The sequence below is a fragment of the Rana temporaria genome, chromosome 5 (genome assembly GCF_905171775.1).
Source record: "Rana temporaria chromosome 5, aRanTem1.1, whole genome shotgun sequence".
Classification (NCBI taxonomy): Eukaryota; Metazoa; Chordata; class Amphibia; order Anura; family Ranidae; genus Rana; species Rana temporaria.
Genome location: NC_053493.1, coordinates 420,135,874 through 420,148,006, shown reverse-complemented (window position 1 = coordinate 420,148,006; position 12,133 = coordinate 420,135,874). Strand labels below are relative to the sequence as shown.

Below are 12,133 nucleotides of genomic sequence, written 5' to 3'. Positions count from 1 at the left end.
ACTGTGGCGGGGGGGTCATTAGAATCCAATACCTATAATTTAATAGTTGTTATTATTTGAAATTTTTGTATGTTCATTCTTTCTAATTTTCGGATTTCCTTTCTTATTTATGAATTTACAAATTTTTGGAATTTCTGAAAAATAACAAGAAACAAATGAAAGGAAAACAAACACATTTTTTCGGCAGTGCACATGTCTAGGGGGACATTAGAGTGTAAGCTCCTCTGGTACAGAGACTGGTGTGACTGTCTCAGTGATCTCTATACAGCACTGCGGTATATGTCAGAGCTATATAAATGTTTAATAATAGTGTGTGACTGTGGGAGGGGGGTGGCAATTGAGACATGTGAAATTCGAAAAAGTCAAAATTTGAAAATTTCGAAAATCTGAAATAATAACTTAACTATTATTAACTATTAAATTATAGGTATTGGAATTTCCTTTTAAATTTGGCTGTTGGTGAATGTAACGAATACGAATTTATCCGAAGTTACGAATTACCCGAAATAACGAATGCCACATCTAAACAAATGGAACATAATGAATTAATAATAATAAATAGCAATAATAATAAAAAAAAACGTATTATTATTAATTATTATTTTGTTCCACTTGTTTAGATGCGGCATTCTTTATTTCAGATAATTCGTAACGTCAGATAAATTCGAATTCGTTACATTTACTAACAGATGAATTTGAAATGAAATTCCAATACTTATAATTTAATAGTTATTAATTAATTCTTTAGTTATTATTTAGAATTTGTTCTTTCTAATTTTCAGATTTTCCTTTCTAATTTTCGAATTTGGGGGACATTTGGGGTTAAAAGAATATACGTACAGGCCTTTTATATTACGCATATTACATAGTTTTCATGTTTTCCATATCCATATATATTTGGCAGAAGAGACACCATTTTGTGTCTTAGGTTGAGTCACAGTTCAAAACCTGTGAATAAGGCTTTGTTACCAGAAGGACTTTGGGCCAGATTCACGTAGCCCGGGCGCAACGTAACTTAACCGATTTAGGTTACACCGCCGCAAATTTTCTGGCTAAGTGCCCGATCCACAAAGAACTTACCTGGAAATTTGCGGCGTTGTATCCTAAATCCGTCCGGCGCAAGGCGGGCCAATTCAAATGGGGCGGGTACCATTTAAATTAGGCGCGCTCCCGCGCCGGACGTACTGCGCATGCTCCCGACGCAAATTTCCTGACGTGCTTTGCGCGAAATTACGACGCGCCGACGTTTTGTGAATCGCGACGTGAAAAAAAGACTTGTACCGGGAAAAAAAAAATATAAAAAAAAATTCAAAAGCGACGCGGGAAAGACGGGTATACTTTTACATGGTGTACTAATTTTACACTTTGTAAAAGGTGCCCTATCTTTGCGACGGCAAACTAACACTTGCGGCGACGTAACGACGGGAAAAAGTTTTGTGGATCACCCTAACTGCTAATTTGCATACCCGACGCTGGTTTATGACGCAAACTCCCCCCAACGTCATTTGCGTAAGTCGTCCGCGAATCGGGATTTACGTCGTTTACGTCCACGTCGAAATCAATAGGCCCGTGCGGCGTACTTAGCCGCAATGTACACTGGGAAATGTAGGCGCCCGGCGCATGCGCAGTTTAAAAAAAAAACGTAAAAAACGTGAGGTCAAGCCTCATTACCATCAAACACGCCCCCTCCAACACATTTGAATTAGGCGCCCTTACACCCGCCCGCTTTAGGCTACGCCGCCGTATATTAGCAGGCAAGTATATTGAGAATCATGTACTTGCCTAGCTAATTTACGGCGGCGTAGCCTAAACACGCTAAGCTACGCCGCCGCAAGTTTGTACCTTCGTACCTGAATCTATCTAATAGTATTGTTTTTGTATAGTGAGACCTGGGGGCTCACCCACTAATAAGCTATCGCATTATATCTTAAATAGTAGTGTTTCTTTGTAATGCCTTAACACTATATGTGTATTAGTAATTCATATATAAACCTGTTTAATACATAGACATTACTAGGGTCCCAAATATAAGATCCTATAATAGCTTAAAAGTATTAGAGTTTGCTAAGTTTAAATTTCCGGTATCAGTTCAAATGAACCTCCCAGACCATTTGTGTAACCATAAGGCTGCATTCACACCTAGGCGTTTTGTCGCCTGAAGCGCGACGCTAGAATACGCTGGAGGGGAAAAATAACATTGTTCTGTATGGAGATGGTTCACAAGCTGAAGCTGAAACAAGTCCTGGACCCTTTTTTGTCGTGCGTATCGGGCGGCTTCGACGTTTCCCATAGCCGACAATGACCACTACAAAAACATGGTTAAAAACAACGCGTATTGTCGCGGCAAATCGCGGTACAAAACGGCGCAATTTGTCGCGGCAAATCGCGGTACAAAACGCCGCAAACCGCCTACGCCTAGGTGTGAATGCAGCCTAAAACCTTATCTCAATCATAAATTGAGAAGTTGCCGAAATGTCTGGGTCTGTTGTCACAATTGTTTGACATATAAAACAATTTATGATGCTATACCAAGATTCAGGTCACAGGGGGTCATAAATCATGATCAACTCTGGTTGACCCTATCATTAGGAATAATTCCTTAGACATCTATTTTTTTTTCCAGATGCAATATACTTGCTGTATCCCTCAGAAATGGCCGGCTGCCCAAAAAAATTGTAGTATCCGTGGTGCAAATGAGTGAAATATTTGTCTTCAATCCCTCCAAAAAATACACATTTTTTATATCCAGGTGCATAGGGCCAGATCCACAGCCAGGCGGCGCAACTTAACTTTTCCCATTTAAGTTACACCGCCGCAAATTTCCCAAGTTAGTGCCGATCCACAAAGCACTTACCTGGAAATTTACAGCGGTCTAACTTAAATCCGTCGCGCGAAAGGCGTGCCCAATCTAATGGGGCGAGTCCCATTTAAATTAGGCGCGCTCCCGCGCCGGACGTACTGCGCATGCTCCCGCCGCGATTTTAATGACGTGCTTTGCGCGAAATTACGTTACGCCGAGTTTTGTGAATCGCGCCAGGTAAAAAAAGTTGCGTCGGGAAAAAAAAGAGATGCAGCGGGAAAAAAAAAATGTAAAAAAAAATTTGACAGCATCGCGGGAAAGAAGGGTCTACTTTTACATGGTGTACTAACTTTACACTTTGTAAAAGTAGCCCTAATTTTGCGTTTGCAAACTAACAACTTACGGAGACTTCACAAAGGGAAACTGCTTCGTGGATCTCCGTAAGTGCTAATTTGCATACCCGACGTGGAATTTCGACGAGAAATGCCCCCAGCGGCGGCCGCGGTACTGCATCCTAAGATCCGACAGTGTAAAACTATTACACCTGCCGGATCTTAGGAATATCTATGCGTAACTGATTCTATGAATCAGCCGCATAGATAGAAACAGGGATACGACGGCGTATCAGTAGATACGCCTGCGTATCCCTTTTGTGGATCTGGCCCTATGAATTTACCTTGTCCTATAATGTAAATATTATCTGAACATTCAACCATCGCTTATCTCTGATTGTAGAAGTATACCAATTATTTGTTTTATCACGAATTGTACCTGATTTTAATTTTGCACTATATCTTTAGTTAATAAATATATATATATTAAATATTCAGTTGTGTTGCTTGTCCTCAAAATAGCACGGATAAAAGAATTTTGATATGTTGTATTGTAGGAAAATTGTATATCTCCCAAAGCACAGATTTACATATTTCCATAAATACAATAATATTTTATAGTTCAGTATAAACATTCTGACCGTATATGTAGGCTCTATGCCGAGATACGTCAATGGTTCTGACATATAATTCACATTTCTGAATTTTCGAATTTCCAAATTTACGAATTTCTGAATTTTCAAATTTACGTTTTTTTTTTTTTTTAGAATCTTCGAATTTCAGAAAAAAAAAAATTAAACAAAAATGAACAATTTTTTTGACAATGTACATGTCTTCGTGGCATCACAGTGTAAGCTCCTCTGGTACAAAAACTGATGTGATTGGCTCAGTGTTCTCTGTACAGCGCTGCGGTATATGTCAGAGCTATATGAATGTAAAATAATAATAATAATAATAGTGTGTGTGACTGTGGGGGGAGGGGACATTAGAGTGTAAGCTCCTCTGGTACAAAGACTGAAATAAAGATCGCTCTCTTCCTCGCAAATTGCTACCTATCCAATGAAGGTTTATAAGGTGTCTGTCGGCATCCTGACCTACAGAGACTGAAATAAAGCCCGGCACAGATTTTGGAATATCATTTTATTTGGATTAATTTGCAGAAATGTTGGAAGCAAATAAAAAGCGTCACTTGCAGATCATCCGATACAATTCCACACACACAGTATACAATGTATCCATAATAGAGAACATTTCTGATGAAGCGGAGATTGGCGCGGTGTACACGGGGAGAGCGTTGGCGGGTGGAGCTCATACTGCACCGATGGCGCGGTGACGTATCATTTATCCGCGATAAGTTCCACGAGGAACCCCTGCCGCGATAACGCTTGTGGAGCTGAGGGATTTGAGCCTATTTTTCACTTTGCACAAGAAATTGCACTTCTTTTTGCTGGATCGCTTGCTGCGAGATTTCTGAACAAGAAAAAAAAAAGTAACAATAATTTCCACACACCTGCCATATGCAAAGTTACAATGTACAGCCTGATCACTGGGGGAGGGGAGACTGGGGAAATGCCTCCTCCTCTTTCCACAAAGTTACAATGTACAGTCTGATCACTGGGGGAGGGGAGACTGAGGAAATTCCCGCTCACTGCTGCCCCCTCTCCTTGCGCAGCAGGACTGGTCTGGTCTCCGCCCCCCTCCTGTAGTGGGTGGGGTCTACTTGGTCCCTCCCACAACTCTCGTGTCACAGTACTCAGCAACTGTATTTATTCTTCTACACAGCTCCACCTTACATCTTTATGAATGCCAAGACTAAGATGATACCAGTCTGCTGCAGGCCAGGAGGAGGCATTTCCTCTGCCTCCCCTCCACCAGTGATCAGACTGTACATTGTAACTTTGCAGAAAGAGGAGGAGGCATTTCCTCAGTCTCCCCCTCCCCCAGTGATCAGACTGTATATTGTAACTTTGCAGAAAGAGGAGGAGGCATTTCCTCAGTCTCCCCCTCCCCCAGTGATCAAACTGTATATTGTAACTTTGTAGAAAGAGGAGGAGGCATTTCCTCATTCTCCCCCTCCCCCAGTGATCAGACTGTATATTGTAACTTTGTAGAAAGAGGAGGAGGCATTTCCTCAGTCTCCCCCTCCCCCAGTGATCAAACTGTATATTGTAACTTTGCAGAAAGAGGAGGAGGCATTTCCTCAGTCTCCCCTCCCCCCCAGTGATCAGACTGTACATTGTAACTTTGTAGAATGAGGAGACGACATTTCCTCAGTGTACAGTCTGATCACTAGGGGAGGGGAGACTGAGGAAACGCCTTCTGGTGTCTGCAGCAGACTGATGACATTGTCTCAGCCTAGGCAAAGTCACTGAATGGAGCTCAAGGATGGCTTTTTTAATGATAAAGGGCGGAACTTTTCTGAGGTCGGGTGATGGGATGATTTCAGGAAGCGATGTACAGCCCCCTGCTGGCCCCTCCCACCAGCCATGATCCGCCTACATTACATAGGGAAGCTCCTCTGGTGCAGAGACTGAAATAAAGATTGCTCTCTTCCTCGCAAATTGCTACCTATCCAATGAAGGTTTATAAGGTGTCTGTCGGCATCCTGACCCCTGCACCGGACCCACATGGATGTACACTCTGGGGTGCGTGTGGAGGTTCATGCAGACATTAGAGTGTAAGCTCCTCTGGTACAGAGACTGATGTGACTGTGTGGGGGAGGGGACATTAGAGTGTAAGCTCCTCTGGTACAGAGACTGATGTGACTGGCTCAGTGTTCTCTGTACAGCGCTGCGGTATATGTCAGAGCTATATGATAATAGTGTGACTGTGAATAGTGACTGTGGGGGGAGGGGACATTAGAGTGTAAGCTCCTCTGGTGAAGAGACTGAAATAAAGTTCGCTCTCTTCCTCGCAAATTGCTACCTATCCAATGAAGGTTTATAAGGTGTCTGTCGGCCTCCTGACCTACAGAGACTGAAATAAAACCCGGCACAGATTTCGGAATATCATTTTATTTGGATTAATTTGCAGAAATGTTGGAAGCAAATAAAAAGCGTCACCTGCAGATCATCCGATACAATTCCACACACACAGTATACAATGTATCCATAATAGAGAACATTTCTGATGAAGCGGAGATTGGCGCGGTGTACACGGGGAGAGCGTTGGTGGGCGGAGCTCGTACTGCACTGATGGCGCGGTGTACACGGGGAGAGCGTTGGCGGGCGGAGCTCGCACTGCACTGATGTCGCGGTGTACACGGGGAGAGCGTTGGCGGGCGGAGCTCGTACTGCACTGATGGCGCGGTGTACACGGGGAGAGCGTTGGCGGGCGGAGCTCGTACTGCACTGATGGCGCGGTGTACACGGGGAGAGCGTTGGCGGGCGGAGCTCGTACTGCACTGATGGCGCGGTGTACACGGGGAGAGCGTTGGTGGGCGGAGCTCGTACTGCACTGATGGCGCGGTGTACACGGGGAGAGCGTTGGTGGGCGGAGCTCGTACTGCACTGATGACGCGGTGTACACGGGGAGAGCGTTGGCGGGCGGAGCTCGTACTGCACTGATGGCGCGGTGTACACGGGGAGAGCGTTGGCGGGCGGAGCTCGTACTGCACTGATGGCGCAGTGTACACGGGGAGAGCGTTGGCAGGCGGAGCTCGTACTGCACTGATGGCACGGTGTACACGGGGAGAGCTTTGGTGGGCGGAGCTCGTACTGCACTGATGGCGCGGTGTACACAGGGAGAGCGTTGGTGGGCGGAGCTCGTACTGCACTGATGGCGCGGTGTACACGGGGAGAGCGTTGGTGGGCGGAGCTCGTACTGCACTGATGGCGCGATGTACACGGGGAGAGCGTTGGCGGGCGGAGCTCTACTGCACTGATGGCGCGGTGTACACGGGGAGAGCGTTGGCGGGCGGAGCTCGTACTGCACTGATGGTGCGGTGTACACGGGGAGAGTGTTGGCGGGCGGAGCTTGTACTGCACTGATGGCGCGGTGTACACGGGGAGAGCGTTGGCGGGCGGAGCTCGTACTGCGCTGATGGCGCGGTGTACACGGGGAGAGCGTTGGCGGGCGGAGCTCGTACTGCACTGATGGTGCGGTGTACACGGGGAGAGTGTTGGCGGGCGGAGCTTGTACTGCACTGATGGCGCGGTGTACACGGGGAGAGCGTTGGCGGGCGGAGCTCGTACTGCGCTGATGGCGCGGTGATGTATTATTTATACGCGATAATTTCCACCTGCCGCGGCATTGCCCCTGGAGAAGAGGGATTTGATTGTGGATTTGACCTTATTCTTCACATTGCGCAAAAATTCGATCTTTTTTTTGATGAATCGCTTGCTGCGTGGTTTCTGAACAAGACAAAAAGCAACAATAATTTCCACACACCTGCCTTCTACAAAGTTACAATGTACAGTCAGATCACTAGGGGGGAGGGGGAGACTGAGGAAATGCCTCCTCCTCATTCTACAAAGTTACAATGTACAGTCAGATCACTAGGGGGGAGGGGGAGACTGAGGAAATGCCTCCTCCTCATTCTACAAAGTTACAATGTACAGTCTGATCACTGGGGGAGGGGAGACTGAGGAAATGCCTCCTCCTCATTCTACAAAGTTACAATGTACAGTCTGATCACTGGGGGGAGGGGAGAGTGAGGAAATGCTTCCTGCCACCTGCAGCAGACTGATGACATCATCTCAGCCTAGGCAAAGTCACTGAATGGCGCTCAAGGATGGCTTTTTTAATGATAAAAGGCGGAGCTTTTTCTGAGAGGAGTACTGAGGTCGGGTGATGGGATGTTTTCAGGAAGCTCCCCGCCAGGCCCCTCCCACCAGCCATGATAGAGAACCACAGAGACCCAGTGTTGATATCGGGGGGGGGGGGGGGGGTATAAAATAAGAGATGTAATGAATATGGAAAGGTTTTATTTATTGTTTTTATTAGTGTGTAGATGAGGGGGAGGGGCAAAATATATATATAAATAAATATAAAAAAATCGAAATAAATATATATATTTTATAAGGATAAATATATATATATATATATATATATATATATATATATATATATATATATATATATATATATATATAAAATAAGGATCTATATATATATATATAGATAATTATTATTTTTTTTTTATATATATTATTATTATATACAAATAAATAATAAAAAAAAAAAAATATATATATATATATATATATATATATATATATTTATTTATTTATAAAATATATATATATATATATATTTATATATAATAATATATATAAAATAATAATAATAATAATAATATATATAAAATATATATAAAATCCTTACATTTATATATATATATATATATATATATATATATATATATATATATATATATATATATATATATATATATATATATATATTTTTTTAGATTTATTTATATATGTGTGTGTGTGTATATATATATATATATTTTTTTAATATGTTGTATATATATATAACATATTAAAAATATATATATATATATATATATATATATATATATATATATATACACACACACATATATAAATAAATATAAAAAAAAATATATATATATATATATATATAGTGTGTATATATATATATATATATATATATATATATATATATATATATATACACAAATAAATATATATTTATTTATAAAAAAATAATAATAATTATTTATATATAATAATATATATAAAATAATAATAATGTATATAAAAAATATATAAAATCCTTACATTTTTTTTAATATATATAAAATATATGTATTTATTTATTTCGATTTTTTTTTAATATTTTATATATATTAAAAAAAATGTAAGGATTTTCTTTGATTTGTCCCTCTTGCCTCTTTAAAAAATAAATAAATAAAATTCCTTACCTCGGCCAGACTGACGCATTTCACATCCTCTTCCTCCCGCTGCAGGGCGCAGACCTTCACCTCCTGCAAAGCCAGACACACAGAACTTCTCTTAGTGACATGAATGTTCAGGGAGAGTGATCGGTGAGCCGATCAGACTATCAGAAGAAGATCCTACATGAAAACCAAATCTGTCTCTCCTGCTTCAGCCATCCGTTCAATCACAAAATACTTTAATTAATTTGCGAAAAATCGGCGCGATCCCTGGACAGGTAAGGGTCGTAATACTAAAAGTCAGCAGCTGCAGTATCTGTAGCTGCTGACTTTTCATTTTTTTCTGATAGAGGCTGGACCTCCTCTTTAACAACCAATGGCTGCATTCAGCCGTCAGCGGGGTTCCCCCTGTAGACAGCTGAAGTGTAAATAAAGTCCCGGCAATTGGTGATGTAAAAAAAAAAAAAAAAAAGCAGCCGGGCGATGTTTATTAACAACACTACTCAGCCACTGAAACAGAAGGAAACAGAAGGATAAAAGAAACATTGTTTCATTTTGTATCTTTCTGTTTCTTCAGCTCCAGATCAAAAGGGGATGAACTTTCATATGCAAATGAAGTCTGTTTAAAGTGATTGTAAAGTTTTCTTTTTTTTTTTTAAATAAAAATAACTAGACATGCGCACTATCGAAAAAAAAATTTTTTTCGTTTTCTTTTCATAAATTTTTTTGCTTTATTCATAAATGCGAAAATTCGTAAATTCGAAAATTCTGAATTACGAATTTCCAAATTCTGAATTTTAGAATTTCCAAACAAAGCGAATGAAATTAAAATGAACTAAAAAAAACGGATTTCGGAAATTCTAAAAATTCGTTATTCGAAAACTCAGAAACGCAACTTTCCAATTTTGCCATTTTAGAATTTTAGAATTTCAAATTTTAGATTTTCGAATTTTGCAATATCCAATTTTAGAATTTTAGAATTTCCGAATTTCCAAATTGGAAATTTCGAAAATTGGAAATTGCAAAATTCGAAAATCTAAAATTCGAAAATGGGGAATTTGGAACGTTGAATTTCCGAATTCCGAATTTTTAGAATTTCCGAAATTCTTTTTTTTTTTCATTTTCGTTTTTTTGCTTTTTTCGGAAATTCACCAATTTCCCTGTCACATGTCAAGCCACGCCCCCCTACAGTAAGAACACTCCCTTAGGACACACTTAACCCCTCCAGCGCCCCCTCCTGGTTAACCCCTTCACTGCCAGTGTCATTTTTACAGTTATCAGTGCATTTTTATAGCACTGTTTGCTGTATAAATGTGAATGGTCCCAAAATAGTGTCAAAAGTGTCCGATGTGTCCGCCGCGATATCACAGTCCTGACAAAAATCACAGATAACCGCCATTACTTGTACGAAAAAAAATCGTTAAACGCTTATTGCGACCTTTTACCAAAAATATGTAGAAAAATACGTATGGGACTAAACTGAAGGAAAAAAAATGGGATATTTATTATAGCAAAAAGTACAAAATATTGGGCCAGATTCACAAAGAGTTACGCCGGCGTATCAGCAGATACTCCGACGTAACTCGGAATCTAAGCCCGTTGTATGTTTAAATGTATTCTCAAACTGAGATACACTTAAACATGCCTAAGATACGACGGCCTGCGCCGTCGTATCTTAGGGTGCAATATTTACGCTGGCCGCTAGGTGGCGCTTCCATTGCGGTCGGCGTAGAATATGCAAATGAGTCGTTACGCCGATTCACGAACGTACGCTTGCCCGTCGCAGTAAATTTACGCAGTTTCCGTAAGAGATACGCGGCGTAAAGATAAACATGTCCCCTAGGTGGTGTATCCAATGTTAAGTATGGCCGTCGTTCCCGCGTCGCAATCTGAAAATTTGACGTCGTTTGCGTAGCTCGTCCGTGAATAGGGCTGGACGCCATTTTCGTTCACGTCGAAACCAATGACGTCCTTGCAACGTCATTTAGCGCAATGCACATCGGGGAATTTTAGGGACGGCGCATGCGCAGTACGTTCGGCGCCTAATTTAAATGTTCTACGCCCCCTTCCCGGCTCATTTGAATTACGCTGGCTTGCGCCAGGGGATTTACGCTACGCCGCCGCAACTTTACAAGCAAGTTCTTTGAGAATAAAGCACTTGCCTGTAAAACTTGCGGCGGCGTAACGTAAATGTCATACGTTACGCCGCCGCAGTCTTGCACTATTCTACGTGAATCTGGCCCATTGTGTTTTTTTTTTTCAAATTTTCACTCTTTTTTTGTTTATAGCGCAAAAAATAAAAACCGCAGAGGTGATCAAATACCACCAAAAGAAATCTCTATTTGTGGGAAAAAAAAGGACGCCAATTTTGTTTGGGAGCCACGTTGCACGACCGCGCAATTGTCAGTTAAAGCGCCCCAATGCCGAATGGCAAAAAATTGCCCGGTCAGGAAGGGGGTAAATCCTTCCGGGAATGAAGTGGTTAAAGCAACCTGTCAAGTAAAAAAATTAAGGCTGATTAACATTTAAAAAAAAAAATTATATATATATATATATATATATATATATATATATATATATATATATAATTTTTTTTAATTAAATGTTAATCAGCCTTAATTAACTCCTAATTATCCTTCCCCATTTAATTATTATTTTCCTGCTGATTTATTTATTTACTTCTATTTTTATAAACTTTTAATAATTCAAACTTTTTTTTTTTTTTTTGCGTTGTTTGTTAAAATTTTTGCAACTTTTACATATATTTACACGTTTCACATTGGAAAAAAAAAGAGCAAAAACAATAAATTAATTAATTTGTAAATAACTTTTCTGTTCCATTGCTGACGGCTAAAGTGTAAACAGAACAGGTAAATTGGTATCGGCGAGTATTAAAAAATATTATTGTTATTATTATTATTATTATTAAAATTATTATTATTTAAATTATTACATTTTTATTATTAAAATTAATAAAATTATTATTATTATTATTATAATTACATTTGTATTATTATTATTATTATTATTATTATTATTATTATAATTACATTTTTTATTATTAAAATTATTATTATTATTATAATTACATTTGTATTATTACAATTATTATTATTATTATTATTATTATTATTA

At 40.0% G+C, this 12,133-nt stretch overlaps 1 protein-coding gene across 4 annotated transcripts in view; it reads right to left on the bottom strand.

Annotated features, from left to right (window-relative positions):
* The window catches only part of LOC120941678 (antimicrobial protein CAP18-like), a 50,384-nt gene that overhangs the window by 31,483 nt on the left and 6,768 nt on the right, over window positions 1-12,133 (bottom strand). Inside the window, exons 3-4 of one of the 4 annotated variants that reach the window (XM_040355219.1) lie at window positions 9,026-9,088; window positions 4,256-4,602 (exon numbers count right to left, since the gene is read on the bottom strand). The exons of 2 other annotated variants lie outside the window; for them this stretch is intronic. In XM_040355219.1, coding sequence (XP_040211153.1) covers window positions 4,474-4,602; window positions 9,026-9,088 — 192 coding nt within the window. In that variant the 3' untranslated portion in view covers window positions 4,256-4,473. Of the gene's footprint in view, window positions 1-4,255; window positions 4,603-6,130; window positions 7,485-9,025; window positions 9,089-12,133 lie in introns of those variants that run through there. One more of the 4 variants, XM_040355218.1, reaches the window with a different exon arrangement.